The following is an 18,453-nucleotide window of genomic DNA, read 5'->3' as shown; positions in this document are numbered from 1 at the left end:
AGCTTCATCTGAAGTCTCGTCTGCAATATCGTTCGGATAAGATAGCTATGCAAGAAAACCCGAGAGCTTTGTCTAAAGTCTCATCTGCATTACCGTATGGACGCACCGTTCCAAAGAACTAGAGTTAACGATTTTAACCTAGCTCCGTCCTGACGCTCATTCTTGCCGTTCGGACGCCTAGTGTATTTCATGTAAATTCCATATAGAAACTAGTTCCCGTCTGGACAAGCTTACTAACCATCTGGACGCCCCGTAGTTGCTAAGTCTCAGAGTTTGTATTGTAGTTGGACTAGGGGTCTATAGTCTTTATATATAAAACTATACATAGAGGTATAGGCACGAATTCTGCTTAGAGTTTGAGAGATTGGTGCTAAGAAAGTAGTTGCCATAGAGGGTCAATTCTTTCTTAGAGTTATAGATGTTTGATCATCTTCAGCAATAAAGCAATTGAAGTCAACTGGAGTTCCAGTGAAGGGATCGAGATCACGTAGAAGGAACAATCCAGATGTTATGAGAGAACTATTGCGATAGTGGATAAGTGGGTCGCTTGTCTGGTATACTTGAATGTCAAGTGTATAGGTTATGTAAGTTTTTAACATTAAGGTATTTCTTGTTATTCTACTGATTTAGTTGATTTCCTAGGTTTGACTACCTCAGAGAAGTTTTACATTTTAGAGAGTTCTCTAAATGGTTTTCTCTTTGTAACTAGATCTCTGTGTTTGTGATTGATTGTTTTTATTTCCGCACATTATTGTTTGAACATTCGGTGGTCATCAAATCGGGTGTGATTTGGAGTCTTATTAGTATTTCATCGTTAATTTTTTATTGTGTTCTTGTTGTATTCGCGGGTTGTATCAAAAATTGAAAAGTCTTAATTAAATGTCGTGTGTTGAGTTCAGATTGTGTTGATACATATGTAGATCAACTATAATTAAACATGTTTAATTAAACGGGTCGAACATGTTTAATTAACTTACAAATTTTGAGTTAAATTTACAAATCATGTCAAAAATTATCAAACCATAATCTTATTCACTAACATATAACATATTACTTCATGCGACTGACCCCAATTGTCTTGTTGGCTAAGTAGTTCGAAAGTTTAATCAAGTCTTTTTCCTTCATAATAAACTGTGATAATGTATTAATGGGACCACCTGTTTTTTTTTTTTTTTCTTTTTTTCTTTTTTTTTAAGGAAATTGGACCACCAGTTTCGGCAACAAACTTGATGTGACTGATCCTAGTCTCGTGTTGTACTGTCTACCGGAGAGCAAGACACGTAGGAGAGTAGGACCATAAAACATGATATTGATAAAATGGTCAACGAATTTGTGGAAATGATTGGGCTTTAGTACAACCTCAATGGGCCTTGCTACGGGGTTTCGTAGTAGTACTTTGGTCTGTGAGTAATTGCATGCTGCCGACTTGGTGTGAGTTGCTGGCCCACCTGCAAGCTCCACGCAGCTCCATCCCAGGGGTCCACTTATTCAAACATATGGATCTTGCATTTGGATCCTCTCCCGTCCACTTGGACCGGAGTGGAGCCGGTTCTTGTTAAAGTAGGAGCAAAATTGTCCAAATTTGTTTTTGGACAATTCTGCCGCTATACTAAAGAGAATCGACTCCCCTCCGGTCCAAATGGACTAGAGAGGATTTTAATTCATGAATCTTACACTTCAAGCAGTCTATTCAATAAAGTGAGTCTTATGAAAACTCTTTTTAACTTGAATAGATTGCTATTCGATTAATCCCTATTTGATAAAGTGAGTCTCATCGAGATCCTTTCTCATTAGAAGCTCAAATATCTTGCGATTCGATCAACACCTATTGAACAAAGTGAGTTTCAACAAGACCCTTTCTCATTCGGAACTCGAAGAAGTTGCAATTCGGTCAACACATAATCAACAAAGTGAGCCTCATCAAGACCCTTTCTCATTAGTAGCTCGGAGAAGTTGCGATTCGGTCAGAGAATTGCTGTAAATCCCGATTTAGGGAATACTGGCATCTGGTTTTGTTTGGAATTAGAATGGGTAAATATAATTTTCCCATATATATTCAACATGGAATGTAAAAGTAAATTGGAATATAAAAAATCTCTTTTTAAATGGTTATAGATGAGTGGGGGCTCTTTAGTCATTCAACAAAATAGAAGGATGCATTAATTGAAAATGAAAAAGAAAGAAGAAAGAGAAATATAATCTCCTCCAGAAGGGCATGTATGGCCACAATTTTTCCTATGGAAGCAAACCAAACTCAACCAACCATATGCTCCTTACCCTTTCCGGGGTTTTTTTTTTTTTTTTTTTTTGTACTGTTTTTTTATTTATTTTTTTTCTGGAATGCCCAGATGCTGCTACTTACAGTTTGAAGTTACTGAAAATTCATGGTGGTCCTAAGCCTGCAAGTTGTCCAGTTTAGGCCTCCTCGGCAATTTACATTGCCTAGAGCAAGCACCGGCAATTTCATCCGATGTGGGATTGCAGAGCCATCAGGAGAGCCTGCTCCTTTAGGACAAAAGACACGGTACAATGATGGAGTTTTTGAGAAGGTGTTCATGACACTGTTTGCTCGGAAGATGGAGAAGTTTGCTGCAGCTTCCGGTAAAGCTGGGGCAGTGAGTAAGAAGAAGGGGTGGCTGGAGTATGACTACGAGAGTTTTGTGGACGTGTCTAAGAGAGTAATGCAGGGAAGGTCTCGGATGCAGCAGCAGCAAGTTGTTCGTGAGGTGCTCTTGTCTATGCTCCCTCCAGGTGCGCCTGCTCAGGTGGATAATGAATCATAATTCTCACTTCTCTCACTTGCTTCACTTGTCTTTTACTCTGTTTACAATTCCGTGTTAAATCAGAACTTTTGCTCTAATACCATGTTAAATCACTAGTTATGATAGAAAAGAATAGATTTAATCATTTAATTAATATTTTAATGTTTAATTGCTGGTGCTATTGCTAATAAGGTTTAATGAAAGAATGATTGATCATGAGGGTAAACTTTTGGGGTCATATCAAGGCATAAAAAACACTAGATAATCTACTCAGAATTGGTTCAAGGTATAGGCTAACACAGTTAATGTTGCTGCAGTTCAGGAAATTATTTCCTCCAACAAAGTGGGCTGAAGAATTCAATGCTGCATTGACAGTGCCCTTCTTCCACTGGTTAGTTGGGCCTTCTGAGGTAACTATGCTGCCAACTTCTCTTAACAATAGTCTTACATGTACGTGTATTGCTCAAGCTCAAACGGGCATCTTCTGACAAAGTTAACAATGAGCATGAAGACTACCATGTTAAATTAATATTTATTCCAAAATTATGAATTTAATATTTGAATACTTCTCTTCATGTGTAAGCTCAAAATATTTTTTAACAAGTGAGACACACAACATGTACAATATTTAAGTGAAATACGGCTAAACTATGAATACAAGGTTCAAACTTATATCCTCTGCATTGATGCCATGTTAAATCCTAAAAGCTTAAACTAACAAGAAATATTAATCTAACACACTTACCATATCCATATAGAGGAAAATTAGTTTTAGGTTTACATTCCAAGTTCATTTCCTTTTTAACTTGATACTAAGCATTAGAGAAACTTGTTTTTCATTTTTCACTTATATGAATTACATGTATGTCCAGCTAGACTTATATGATCTTTCAGACTTTCATATTGAGATTCATGTGCTGCTTCTTTTAGTGTTTTTTCCTTTAAGATTAATTTGATGAGTGTCCACTAGGTTGTAGAGGTTGAGGTAAATGGGGGGAAGCAAAGGAGTGGAGTTCATATAAAGAAGTGCAGGTAATTCAACTTACACTTTGCCTTTCCACCATGGCAGCAGCCAAATGAAGCAGTGTTCTTGAAGGAGAAGAAATGATTAATAGATGGTATTATCATTTAGAATAAAGTCCTAATTAACAATGATTTTCCAATTTCGACAATTCTTCCCCTCCTAGGTATCTGGAGAACAGCGGATGCGTAGGAATGTGCGTAAATATGTGCAAAATTCCTACACAAGATTTCTTCACCAATGAATTTGGGCTTCCATTAACCATGATCCCAAGTATGTCTCCTTCTCTTGTTTTTATCATGCCCCAAATCTTTTATCTAAGACTGACATAGTGACATTGTATACTTTAGACGGATTATTTAGTAGTGAATATCAGCTTGTATGTAAAATAATTTTGCTCTGATTTCAAAGTAACACTACATTCTAAAATGTTTGTGATGGAACATAAATTAGGAAGATTATTTATTTATTTTTTTATTATTATTTTTTTATCTTGTCTATGTTCATCTACAGATTTTGAAGATATGAGTTGTGAGATGGTGTATGGCCAAGTTCCACCCCCACTTGAAGAGGATCCAGTGTCCAAACAGCCTTGTTTTGCAGATATTTGTAAGTTGTTAAAGATCTATTTTAATCAATGAGCATCTTTTCTGTTTTCTAACTATAGCACCTTCTGCAGGCTCCATGGCAAATCCCAGCGCCAGTGTTTGTCCTAAACTACAAGCTTGAGAAGAGCTTCCTCTTCATATCAATTTGTCATACCAAAAATAAGCATATTTCATGTATACAGAGAAAACCTATTTGGCATGCCCCTTTTTGCTGCTTAACAGAGATATGTGACTTTTAAGAATGTGAAAGCTAGGCAATGCCACTTTTTTTGTTTGTAAATCTTAAAAGAGACTGATATTTCACCCTTTCTGATATCTTATTTTGGACAATTACATAGAAAAGTGTGATGGACTGTACAGATATCATATTCTCAGTTTCTATTCAAGAAACATTCTTCTGCATTGAGAAATTTATGGTATACAGTACAGATTTTACAGGGGATTCTGTCCTTACATCTATATCAGTTCTCTTCCACATTTTAACAATATGTTCTGTCTTGCTACTTACCCTTTAAAAGAGCAAGGATGAAACATAGACATAGTTCCAATCAGAATTCAAAAGCAATGGGTACAAGAGCTGTGGGATGAGAAGGTTAAGTAATATGCTAAAATAGGTGTTAACCCCTTCTCAAGGTAGCTTTAACAATTTCTTCTTTCATGTGCTCTTATCAATTCACTTGTAAGGTATTGTTTCAAGTGCATATATAATTGATCAGAGCGTTAAATCACCAGTTATTTCAAAAGTTTAAAACTAATAAGAAAAAAGAAGATGAATGAAGTTAATAGGGGGTTAGTGTATTAGTCATGCTTCACAGGATAAGATGCCAGTCTGCCAGAGTCAACATGTACCTCTCCACCTCTCCCAAAAATGCCAAATTTTATGTTTGTACTTCCTTATGGAAATGGGAAACCAACAATAGAAGGGACATGTTGCCTATGCACCGCTCAATTGTTGGTAGATACTGGTCCTGCTCTCCCAACACATGCTTCCTGATGTGGTTTTTAATAAAGTTGTCTTATATATGCCGAAGCATCTTGCAATTTATGCTGGAATTGAACAGCCTGCCTTTCACTGTTGTTAAATGGAACAACAACAATGTTTTGGCTCTTCTGCAGTAGGAAGATCTCCTAAGGTGTTTCATCTTCCTGATTTTCCTCCGGAAAGGGAAAGGAAATTACTAACGTACAAGGAAGCAATTCTAACATTAAATATTTGGTGGTTGAATTTGTTGGCAGGTTGACATCATTATACTAAGAAACAATTTCACCAAGCAAAACCAAATTATCCCTTTTAATAATAGCACAGTATCTCCATTTTTGGCATCAACTCCTTCATAGAGTTTTTCTCAATTTGTTTGTGATGCTTTTTCCCGCCGTATCCTTAACTCGACTAGTTTCCAACAATATTATGATGCCAACTAACTTCAAATTCAAGTCGGACAAAATTTTCGCATAAATTAGGTTGAAGGATGTTTCTTCAATTCAGTCTATTAAACTAATGTCTATCTTTAAAACATGTGATTTTGACGTGTATTTTTAATAAACGAAGGAGGGAAGAGCTTCACTCCTCTCCACTCCCTACCCTTATGTACTCTTTCTAGTTCCTCCCCATTTTTTCTCCTCTACCATCCTCCGGTCTCCGCTCCCACAAGCTGCCGTGGCCCGTGAGCGACATGAGATATCACTTTCCTTATTAAAATCATGGATGGAGAAGGAATCCAAGAACCATGGCCATCACGGCTAGCCCTATATGGTATGTCAAACATAATCCAAGTTAGGCTACTTGTGGTCCTCCAATATAGTCCAAAAATCAAGCCGCAGCTTCCTCACACTCAATGCAATAAGATTAAGCAGATAGTTTTTCCCACCAAAAAGAACCGTAAAATTCTGACCATCCATGTGAAACTCTAGGGCATTCAAAGGTCAAATCACATGATTGGGAATTGTGGATGGAATTTTCAACTAATTAAACTGTCTATGCATGCAACCAACCTATCCCACCATTGAGCAGTCACCAATGGCCCCATCTTTTTCCTTTGACGGCCCATGTGATTCCCTTTTCTACGTATCCGTGACTTTTAATTTGTTGCTTCGGACAAATTTATATTTCTACAAACTTTTTAATGCCATACCGCGCCTTAAATTATGGCAACCAAAAGACCAAAGATGCCTAATACCATATTTTTCACACGTAAATCACGCTTTTTATAAGACTTTTGGGGGATAATCAAGAGCAAGTCTCTTTCTGTTTACAAAATCCTGAAAAGCGGATCAAATTTTCTTTAAATTGGATTGTGGAGAAAATCTCTCTAATTCTGTCTATTAAATTAACATGTGTTTAAAGTATGATCGACTAGATTTTTGCATGCTAAAAGTGTGGTTTTAAACAAAATTGCGGAAAATGTCCCACGGGTGAGAGAGTGTGTTATGAGAATCTAGAATTTCTATTTTAAAGGTAAATCCGAGAATCTAGAATTCCTTTGAAATTGTACTGAATCCTAATCCATTTTAATGGTAGATTCACAATTTTACCGAAACGCTTAATTGGGTCTTTTAAAGATATCATTTCCATTAATTGCCTTTTAAAATTTCTATTTTTTAAAATATCGGGTTTTAAAACTGCTAAATTAGACATACCCTTTAGATAGGTTGAGAGAATTTTAAGGAAAACTTGATGAGTAATACTATGTACCATCTTTTTATCCACTTAAAATTCTTTTAAAGCTGATGTGATTTTTAAAATTACCAATAAATTTTAGATGAATCATACTTGAATTTTGATCTAATGGTGATTTTGAAAGCCACGTCAGCTTTAAGAGAATAAAAATATAATACCTAGCATTACTCAAACTTGATTGCGTGGTGAAGAGATTCTCGAACAAAAACGTTTACATTAACTGAATTTTTAGACCATTATTTTTTTAAACTGCATGCTGTTAGCGAAAATCATGGTCTTACCTCTCTGTCACGGCTCATGATTTTCAGGTTTCTCTATCAAAGAATGAGGATAAAGTTTGTTGTCTACCCACGACAAATGTCCGGTTCAGCGCCTTTGATCCCGTGACCAGCATGAGACACAGGACACACAAAAACACTATCTCAACGACCAACGAACTGCCCAACATCCTGCTTGCGCTGTCTATAAATGGCAGTGATCCCTTCCTCAAGACATCTCAAGCTAGCCCACAAAATCCCTCTGGTGCTTTCTTTATTAAACAACCAGAATTTGAAGCTTTAAGATGATAAGTACTACAACATCTTCAATGAAGATGAAAATTCTGTGTTTAACACTTTGTTCCCTTTTCTTGTTTTGCTCTGCTTTCACTTCTGATGATTACGCTGACGCTCTTGAGAAATCTATTCTCTTCTTTGAGGGGCAGAGGTCAGGAAAATTGCCATCAAACCAGAGGGCCTCGTGGAGGGGAGATTCTGCGCTGTCAGATGGCTCTTCTGTTAATGTATCAAGCTTTACTGTGGTGTTTGTCATTGCTGAATTTTGATCTACTGTAAACTAATTTTCATTGCTTGTGAATTGCAGGTGGACCTTGTGGGAGGTTATTATGATGCTGGAGATAACGTCAAGTTTGGCCTGCCAATGGCCTTCACCACTACAATATTAGCATGGAGTGTCATCGAGTTTGGTAGCTCAATGCACAGCCAGCTTGAGCATGCCAAATCGGCCATCAAATGGAGCACTGATTATCTTTTGAAAGCAGCCACTGCAACCCCTGACGCTTTATACGTACAAGTGAGCAAAAACAATACACCAGCAAAAAATATGGCAAATCAACACTAATTAGGGTTGGCTGGAGTGATAAATCATTTGGTCTTGTACAACTCCCTTTGAGCGTAAATAATTTATTGGGGGCCACGCCCGCAAGCGAAAGCCCACGCTTTATCTGACTCGTGTAGAGGAGGTGTTTTGCACGTTTGCCCAAAAATTTAGTCGGAGCGAAGCCCAGATACCCCATTATTAAATAATAATAATAAAAAATGAATCCTTACATTACAGTTAATGCTCATCACAGTGCTAAAGAGCTTATAATGGTTTGGTGCTGAATGGTGCAGGTGGCAGATCCAAACCAGGATCATCAATGCTGGGAGAGGCCTGAAGGAATGGACACGCCACGCAATGTATACAAGGTATCTGCTCAGAACCCAGGATCTGAAGTTGCAGCAGAGACAGCTGCTGCACTGGCGGCGGCTTCAATAGTATTCAAAAACTCCGACCCCTCTTATTCCTCCAAATTGCTTCATACAGCCATAAAAGTAAACATCCAGACCACTTGTGTTCTTGGTTTACCTGTTCTGTTCTCTGTCTCTGCAGCTTAATTAACAAGAAAGCTCATCACAATGGTGCAGGTGTTTGAATTCGCAGACAAGCATAGAGGTGCTTACAGTGACACTCTCAATTCGGTTGTCTGCCCATTTTACTGCTCCTACTCAGGCTACAATGTAAGACATATTCAATTTGCTTCTAGCTTTGTTTATACTTAACAACAGTTATTGACCCCCACTTCTGTTAATTAGGATGAACTTCTCTGGGGTGCTTCATGGATTCATACAGCCTCAGGGGACAGTTCATACTTGGACTACATCCAGTCTAATGGCCACACATTGGGAGCTGATGAAGATGACTACTCCTTCAGTTGGGATGACAAGCGGGCTGGGACCAAAGTTCTACTTTCCAAGGTCTTATTACAAACCACAGGAAAAATAGTTTTTAAAAGTCGTCGCTAAAGGCCTTAATATCGTCGCTAATGACTCTTAGTGACGACTTTTGTTGCTGCTAGTGCGGCCACATTTGCACCGTCGATAAAAACTCATTAGCGACGACTATTAGGTGATAGCATTGCAGATTGCTGCTAAAAATACTCTGCATAAGACGACTTGTCGTTGTTATTATCAAGTTATCAGCAACGACACTTGGTCGCTGCTGATATTGATCTTATTAGCGACGACAATTTAGAGTCGGTTGTTGCTGCTCTACATTATCTTAGAGGTCTCATGAGAATTACCTTTCTTGGAACTTTTCCACAGAGTTTTCTAGAGAAAAAATCTGAAGGATTTCAGATATACAAAGAACACTCGGACAACTACATATGTTCTCTAATTCCAGGAACACCTAGTTTCCAGGCTCAGTATACCCCTGGTCAGCAATCTCCTTCCTTTTTTTCTTCCTCTGCTTGTATATTGAAATGCCAATATTGGTATAGGTGCAGCTCACATTACCACAGTATGGGGGGCCTGTCATCATCTCAATAGAGATAATGATAGGTTGTTTTCAGTATATGGACGACAGTGACTCCCCCATGCTGTGATGTGAGGCAAATTTTCACTCCAAGGAGATGCACCTCAATGGTAAATATTGCATGAATACTGCCTAATTATTATAGTTTACAGGGGGGCTTCTTTACAAAGGAAGTTCAAGCAATCTGCAGTATGTTACTTCCTCAGCTTTCCTCCTCCTGACATATGCAAACTATCTTTCCTCCAGTGGTGAAGCTGCCACATGTGGTAGCTCAAAGGTGACAGTAGAAGAAATCATCAAACAGGCAAAGAAGCAAGTTGACTACATTCTAGGAGATAATCCGGCAAAGATGTCTTACATGGTGGGCTTCGGGGACAAGTTTCCACAGCACATCCACCACAGGGGCTCCTCTGTACCATCCGTACATGAACACCCTGATCACATTTCCTGCAACGATGGGTTTCAGTACCTCAAATCCGGTTCTCCCAATCCAAATGTCCATGTAGGAGCTATTGTTGGTGGCCCTGATAGCGGAGACAGTTTCTCCGATGATCGGAATAACTACCAGCAATCTGAGCCGGCTACATATATAAATGCACCTTTTGTTGGTGCTCTTGCTTTCTTCTTACGCAATCCCACCATCCAGTAATGACACTCTCATTACCTATGGCCTGAGGATTAGTATCAGATAGAATATATGAAAAATATTATCTGTAACTTTCTTGTATTATTTTCTCTTTCTTGCTTCCGCTCACCATTACCATGTAAGTTTGAAACTTAGATGGAGTGGATTTGAAGAGAAATATGCTTCCATCTATCAACAGAGAAACTTTGAAGATCTCTTTATCTTGAATTTATTTTTGCTTTTCTAGGTAGCTCAATCGACTGGGATTATGCTTAATGCACTTCTCCAAGTGGTAGCTCATATCCCTTAAATTAAGGTTAACAAATATTATATAAATTTCTTGATTTAGAGAATACAAAATGATCAACATTTATTCCAAATAATTTATATCCTTAACAAAACAAAGGGATTACACTAAGGATCTTTCCTACTATGAACAACATATAAAAACAAACAAGTAATGAAAATGCTACCTCAAGAGGTAGCTCAATCGGTTAGGACCACGCCTAATGAAGCGGAGAATACCAGTTCGAATTCTCCTCTCCCTCTTGTGCGGACATGTCAAATATATATATTCTTGCTTTTCAAACTCAATAATGTGGAATAAAGGTCAGAGAGAATGACACATAAATTAAGGTGGTTCGGCATATAGCCTACATCTAGGCACTGAAGCCTTATATGCTACATATTTCCTTAATTTATAATTTGAGTACACAACTCTCTATTTATAGAGCTTTACATATAATTTAAAATATTTTAAATACAATCATATCCCTTAAATTAGGGTTAACAAATATTATCTAAATTCTTTAATTTAGGGAATACAAAATCAACATTTATTCTAAATAATTTATATCATTAACAAAACAAATGGATTACACTGAGGATATTTCCTACTATGAACAACATATAAAAACAAACGAGTAATGAAAATGCTACCTCAAGAGGTAGCTCAATCGGCTAGGACTACGCCTAATGAAGCGGGGATTATCAGTTCGAATCTTCCTCCCCTTCTTATGCAGACATGTCAAAAAAAAAAAAAAAAAATTATGAAAATGCTACCAAAAATCTTATTGGCAGCGCAATAAATTTAATTTAACTAATCAGCCAATCAGGCTTACCAATAGGCCTGCATATTCAAAGCCCACGACTTGAACTTTTCCTAAAAATTAACCCAAACTAGAATGGGCCGGGACGTTGCAATACTACTTCCACAAGAAGTTTCTAACTTTCAAGGGTTGCAGTAGCCTACAATTTGGCCCTAACACTGCATGATATGAACCTAGTAGTCTCGTAAGATCGTATGATAGCAAATTAGCAATCCCTTCTTAAGTTATTTTATTTTATTTTTTTTATCAGATTCAAGAGGAGAGAATTACAAAAGATGGTCATTTTCACTCGAAATAAATAAAAGGGAAAAAAGTATGAATGTATCTAAACATTAAGTGAGAGGCGGCGCATCCAGCAACATGTGCAACAAAATTAGCACATTTAAATATTTTAAAAGCCTTCTATTATAGGATGAAAAACATCTGATACTGAATGTTAGCAATAACCTGTTCCATCCTCTAGCCGGCAAAAAGATGAGGATCAATAATGGTTAGGATGGAAGTCGAGAAATCTCCTTCAATGAACAATTGAGAGCAACCAGAATACGCTGCCAATCTAACTGCCAAGAAGGCTGCATGGGCTTCTCTCAAGCTAGCCTTCATGGATCGGAGCTTTAGAGAATAAAAAGAGTAACGCTAAAAATCATAATTTTTTCTCACGACTATTTTATTTATTTATTTTTTATTTTCTGGGGGAGGTGGAACCAATCAAGTTATATCCATTAAGAAAAGTATTTTTATTTTTCTTTTAAATCTGGACACAGATAGTGACAAACATAGCTTCACTCTCCGGATTCGAATCATTTTCCTTCTTTGCAAGTTCGCTCGACTCTTTTTCAAAGAGCTGAGCCGGCAAATAACAACTTTCCCGTCCTACCCCCAACCGACAAAGCCTGTCCTTGATGGCAACCTTGTAATTTCCGTATCAGAATGTAAAAAGAATTTCATTTTCCCATTTCATATAGGGTATTAGTTGATATTAATTGTCTCCATTTGTTAATTTATTTATTTTATAGAGAATAATGATGGTTAATAAAAATTCTTAATAGATTTTCGGGCTTGAAGGCAAGAACATTATCTCAGCCAGGCAGCTAAGAACAAACACTGATCAAATCAATGGTTGCTTCTTTTGCCAACATTCACACTGTCTATGTTTGTTGTCATTGCCATTCACTTGATCTGTATCTGTATGGCCAGAAATCAAGTGGCTTCATGAAACTCATAATCTTGATATTGGAAATCTGTTGAGGCAGATTAATTAAATATTACTCTAAATTCTCATATGGCTGCTTGGGAAAGTATATATCTATCTTCGATCCTTGGATGATTGTAGGAAACCTCCACTGCCAAGCAGCCTCAAAGCAAACTTTGATGTGGCTACAAGTACAACATCTTCATTTTCTGTTGTGGTTGCTGTTCCCAGTGATGATTTTGGAAAGGTAGTGGCTGTTTGTACCTCAAAAATCAATGAAGGGGAAGAAAAACCCTATTTTAAGGGTTTATCTTACATTTTATTTTTATTTTTTTTATATTTTTTGAATAAATGAGAGTAATATTTTTAGAAAAATCAAATCTGATTATAGGAGATTACAATCATTATAACAAATATTTGAAATCAAATACCCTAATATTGTATCTTTTGATTCTCTCTGTTTTCTATTTTGAAATATTGTTTGTAGCCTTTTTTTTGCTTATCTTGCTTTGAATAAAAAAAGACTAATAGAGGTAAAATGTTTATTATATTGAATTGTATATGATTATAGTACAATAGAGACATCTATAAAGAAAGGAAATGTGTCACATTAGATAAAGGGGTGAGGTATGCAAATGCAAGACCAAGCATATTAAGAAAACAATCTAATTATTGTGATAGAAGGTAAATAAGGACAAATTACCAACTTAATATACAAATTCGTCAGATCTAATAAATTAAAAATAAAAATAAAAATTTAATGATACATATAAAAATTTAGAACAAAGTTTTTATTCAATACGTGTTTTAAAAAATATATATATATAATTTGAATATATAAGAATGAAAAATTTGTCAAAAAAATATGCAAATAATTTTAATTTAGTAAAAATAAAAATAGTTAAGAAGGAAATAGGAATACGAAGTCAAAGTCACCTCAAATGTCAGAAAGATCATACGCGTTCAATTCCACTTCTTCTTATTCTTATTCTCCTTCTCTCGAGCTCGCTGAAGACTTGTGTTCCTTAGTTCGGTGAAGCGTAATCGTCCGCTTGTGGTTTATTTAATCCAACCTCTGCAACCACCAAATCCGACCGCAGATCTGAGAGATCTACACCGTCCTCTCATGGCTCTCCCGACGCGCTCCGTTTTCCTATCTCTCTTGCTCTTCCTCTCAATGTCTATTTCTCTGGCGGAGATCCGCTTCACGGGCGTCCGATCCGACAACCGGCCCATAATCCCCTTCGACGAGTTCGGGTTCACGCACAGGGGCCGCCTGGAGCTCAACGTGTCCGGGATCTCGCTCTCCAAATCGAACCTCGAACTCAACAAGGTCGGGTTCTTCCTCTGCACCCGCGACTCCTGGATGCACGTGCTCCAGCAGCTCGAGGACGGCGAGGTCGGGTGCGCCCTCCTCTCCGACCTCGTCAAGCCGGTCTACACCTTCGACGCGCTCAAAGCCAAGAAGGAGTTTAACACCGTTTTCATTGAAACCGACGCCGATCAGTACACGCTCGTGTTCGCGAACTGTTTCAACAGAGACCTCACGGTCTCGATGGACGTGAGCTCGGCGATGTACAATCTCGACGGGAGGAGCGGTCGCCGGGACTATCTCTCCGCCGGGAAGACCGTGCTCCCTAGGGTTTACTTCATCTTCTCGCTGGTCTACTTCGTCCTCGCCGGAATCTGGATCTCCGTGCTCTACAAGAAGCGATTGACCGTGTTCGGAATCCACTTCTTCATGCTAGCCGTGCTCATCCTCAAGGCTCTGAACCTCGTCTGCGAGGCCGAGGACAAGTCGTACATCAAGCGCACCGGAAGCGCGCACGGCTGGGACGTGTTGTTCTACATCTTCAGCTTCTTGAAAGGAATCACCCTGTTCACGCTGATCGTGTTGATTGGTACCGGATGGTCGTTCCTGAAACCCTACCTTCAGGACAAGGAGAAGAAGGTGTTGATGATTGTAATCCCGCTACAGGTTATCGCTAACATCGCTCAGGTCGTGATCGACGAGAGCGGTCCATTCGCGCAGGACTGGGTGACGTGGAAGCAGGTGTTCCTGCTCGTCGACGTGATCTGCTGCTGCGCCGTTCTGTTCCCAATCGTGTGGTCGATCAAGAACCTCCGCGAGGCCGCCAGGACCGACGGCAAGGCCGCGGTGAATCTGATGAAGTTGACCCTGTTTAGGCAGTACTACATTGTGGTTATTTGTTACATTTACTTCACGCGTGTGGTGGTGTACGCCTTGGAGACCATCACTTCGTATCGGTACCTTTGGACCAGCGTCCTGGCTGCGGAGTTGGCGACCCTGGCGTTTTATGTGTTTACAGGGTATAAATTCAAGCCCGAGGCGCATAATCCGTATTTCGTGATCGATGACGAGGAGGAGGAGGCGGCAGCCGAGGCGCTAAAGCTCGAGGACGAGTTCGAATTGTGAGGAAGGTGTCAAAGGAAGAGTGACCATTGGAGCTGGTGCAGTGATTGAGGTAGAAAATTCATACTTTTACAAATGGGTCTTGTTAAATTTGAGTATTATAGGCATTGCGTAGGTAGAATTCGTGCTATGTTATCTTTGTTGTGTTGATTGATCTGCTGCGCCTGTTACTAGGATAATTTCATAGACCTCTTATGTATGTCTGTGAATTGGATAGTATTTGTAAGTATTGATACCAGATCCTTTGCATTTCAATTTTTGGGGAAAATGGCTGTGTTTTATATCAAGTTCTACAACTGTGAATGTGAAAGCTTAAAATGTTGTAATCGTTTTTCAACTAATTAGTTGATGGGAATTGAATAAATGAAACATTCCATAAACTGTCAGCCTCCTGAATGCGACAGACTTGATTAATGGAGTTATGCACTTATAGAGTTGAGTGGATGCTTATTGAAACATGATAAACTGATTCAATTGTAGGGTTGTATGATTGCCTAGTTGCAATTGCTCGACAGTGAGATGGTTTATGTCTAGCTTGTTAACAAATATTGTAAAAATGTGGACTATGGTAGAGCTATGGTACCCATCACTGTGCTGCTTGGATTGTGTAATGCAAGACGCGGTCTATTTTTCATATAGGGGTCTTAATACGTCTTATTTGTTTCTCTTTTTTTTTTCTTCGTTTTGTGTGTGTGTGTTGGGAGGGAGGGGGGAAAGCGTTCACATTGGGCTCATCAAATTTACTCTCTATTTTAGCTAAAAACCCTCATATCTTTAGCTGCCAATGAAAAATACCAAATTCGGTGAGCGTAATGGAGAGCCTTTTCTCCCCCATTTTAATGTTTTGGCTAGCCTACCATGAATGCTCATCAATTGGTACCTAATATTATAAGTAAACAAGAGGCAGGATCTTGAAACAAGAGTGCCAGTTCAAAGTATGGTCTATTGGGGTTGTTCTGTATGTGGCTTATTCCTGGTTAATGGGCTCTTGAGAATACAAACAAAGATCTCTGTTATTTGAAATTTTTGAAGATTAAACATTACAAATGCATTTTGTAAACTAAAAGCAAATTAAATGAAGGTCTTTCTCATACTTGAACCAAAAAAAAAAAAAAATTATATAAAGATCACTCTGAATCACTTCTAACTAGCTTAAGTTACCGTGACTGAAATGAATTATGCCCATCATTTCACCTTGAAAACGAAAAATGTTATTCAGCTTGAGAACATTTATTCTAATTGTTACATGGACAAATGCATTTAGTACAACCTACTGAGTGTTAACTATACAAGTTGTGTTGACCTTCTTTCCCTCCTCCCCCTTGGCTAAGAGATGCCTCTTTTTGAAGTTGACATTGTCTGAGAGAGGTAACCAGTGTCATAAGTTTTTCCATGATCTTGTAAGGTATTTCAGTTTGTCAGCAAATAGCATCACTTAGCTCTAACAGTAGCATCGGCATTTGAAAAATCAGCTTGAGATCACAATTTTCTGCCAGAGAATGAGTGAAGAAATTTATAAGGATAGTAGACTGTTGGTGGACAAAACTATATATGCATTTGTGTGTGTTTTTTTTTTTTTTTTTGTCTATATCAGAAAATTTATTCATTATCTTTCATTCGATGCATGTAGACATCTCTAGAAGTTTTGAGTTTTTTTTTTTTCAGCAAATAGGTAAGTCGGAATCCTCACCTAGTGGTGCTGTGCCGTATTCGTCCTTCTAACTGTAGTTGATGATGGCAGAATGCATAGGTTAACATGCTTCTTGTGCAAAGATATGATTTATGGTTGAAATTGAAAAGTTAGGTGTTATCATTGCACAAATTGGCTTCGAGAGTGAGATTACAGGTGTAGGTTTTGATTTGGAATTGTTCTTAAGGTACTATGTATAAATTTCAGATTTGTTTTCTGATTATATTTAATCTCACTACCAAACAGCCGAGGCTCATGCCATACTGGATGCAAATCCCTTCGTTGTCACTTCTAAGTTAGCAAGTATGTAATTTATCAGCCCAGGTTGTCGCCGTAAGAACTGCCTTAGCTGCCTAGATTGTTTGAGGGGTTTCTCTTACGAGGATGGATATGGGGTTGAAACCATTTTTGCTTTGATCTTTTCTAATTTGGCCTTATCTGGAAAGTTTTGGTTTTATGATCTTAGCAGTCTATTAGTTTGATGTATGGCCTTGACCTTCTTTGCCATCTGAACTTTGGATTTTAATTTGTTATTATGAGAATTAATTCAGGAATTTTGACTAGTATATACTGTATATTCAGTAGTTGAGGGGTTGCTTTCACCATGTATTTTCAATCTTATGCATTTAATTCTGAGTTAATAGGTGCAAGTTGACTATTCGACTTTTGAGTGTCGTTAGGGATACTATAGCGTTTTATTACGAATTCCTTGCAAATTTACATGACAATTTATGTAACACTTACCACGTGAGTTACTAGACAATTAAATTTACTTGTCAAATGTTGCTTAATTTTTTTAGCGTTAAGATACTGCCACGACTCACGAGTTTGTTAAAAAGTTGTAATACACTAAGCATTTTTCTCTACCGTTTGCTTATGTAAGCCGAGTACAATAAAGAAACCCAGTACAATCCAACATTTCTTACCAACCAAGAACTTCTTGGTTGTCTGTTGTCATTTGAGGGGTTTGGTTTATTATGAAAATATTTTATAGATTGATGTATGCTAAAAAGATATCAATTTATTGTCCTTAGTTCATTCTCGGCTTTTAAAAATAGTTGCCCCACCTCATGGTTTCAGAAGTTGACATTATCGGTGACGAGTAAACTTATCATGTACAAAATAAAAAGAAGGGGTGGACAATAATTTTAATGTGCTAAATTCTAAGGGCAGGAATTTAGGGGTTTGACTAGTTAACTAAATAAATTGGGTTACGACCCGAACTTGATATGCAAACATGAAAAATTGTCACCCAAAATTTAATCTTTCACAGTACCTTCCAGATAACAGCCATTTCAAGTAAACTAGGAATTTTATGCAATTTAAAATTGTAATGCAATAAAAACTAATGGCTTTGCACTTTATGAGAAGTGATTTACATGTCATGGATATGATTTTTTTTTTTAACAATTTTGAGGTTATTTAGGTGACAAATATGGTAAATAATGAAGTGATAGACGTTGATATGGTAAACGTTTCACTATTTAATTTCTCTTTAATATAAAAACAGGGGTTGAGATTTGAAGAAATCTAGTTGGTAGAATATCTTAATAATTCTAAAAACAATTAATCCGTTTTTCACTTAATTGTCCAATTGGACAAAAAAAATTTTGCTAAAAAAATTTGTTAAATCCTATAAAAAAAAATATATCATAAATGGGAGAGAGGCCATGGCCTCCCCTAGTTTTGAAATTTTTCCTTATTTACTTTTGGGATTTCATGTGTTTACTATAGATTGGTTATCACACGAAAAGCCATGAT

The 18,453-nt window shown here is 37.6% G+C and overlaps 3 protein-coding genes across 3 annotated transcripts; all 3 read left to right on the top strand.

Annotated features, from left to right (window-relative positions):
* Positions 1-2,295: 2,295 nt before the first annotated feature.
* On the top strand, positions 2,296-4,801 carry LOC132175452 (beta-carotene isomerase D27). Its single transcript, XM_059587405.2, has 6 exons — positions 2,296-2,765; positions 3,080-3,172; positions 3,733-3,794; positions 3,950-4,056; positions 4,297-4,392; positions 4,463-4,801. Exons 1-6 carry the CDS (start codon positions 2,385-2,387, stop codon positions 4,510-4,512), a joined length of 789 nt encoding a protein of 262 aa, XP_059443388.1. The 5' UTR covers positions 2,296-2,384; the 3' UTR covers positions 4,513-4,801.
* Positions 4,802-7,583: 2,782 nt separating this feature from the next.
* LOC132175266 (endoglucanase 1) lies at positions 7,584-10,462 on the top strand. Its single transcript, XM_059587146.2, has 7 exons — positions 7,584-7,849; positions 7,930-8,139; positions 8,460-8,660; positions 8,754-8,846; positions 8,922-9,083; positions 9,432-9,543; positions 9,795-10,462. The coding sequence occupies exons 1-7, from the start codon at positions 7,631-7,633 to the stop codon at positions 10,289-10,291; spliced, it is 1,494 nt and encodes a 497-aa protein (XP_059443129.1). The 5' UTR covers positions 7,584-7,630; the 3' UTR covers positions 10,292-10,462.
* Positions 10,463-13,512: 3,050 nt separating this feature from the next.
* On the top strand, positions 13,513-15,289 carry LOC132175883 (Lung seven transmembrane receptor family protein). The gene has a single exon (XM_059587967.2). The coding sequence runs from the start codon at positions 13,695-13,697 to the stop codon at positions 15,003-15,005; it is 1,311 nt and encodes a 436-aa protein (XP_059443950.2). The 5' UTR covers positions 13,513-13,694; the 3' UTR covers positions 15,006-15,289.
* The last annotated feature ends 3,164 nt before the right edge of the window (positions 15,290-18,453 follow it).

The sequence above is a fragment of the Corylus avellana genome, chromosome 3, assembly GCF_965113065.1.
Source record: "Corylus avellana chromosome 3, dhCorAvel1.hap1.2, whole genome shotgun sequence".
Taxonomy (NCBI): Eukaryota; Viridiplantae; Streptophyta; class Magnoliopsida; order Fagales; family Betulaceae; genus Corylus; species Corylus avellana.
The sequence above is the reverse complement of the archived record's forward strand: the minus strand, read 5'-3'. Positions and strand labels throughout refer to the sequence as shown.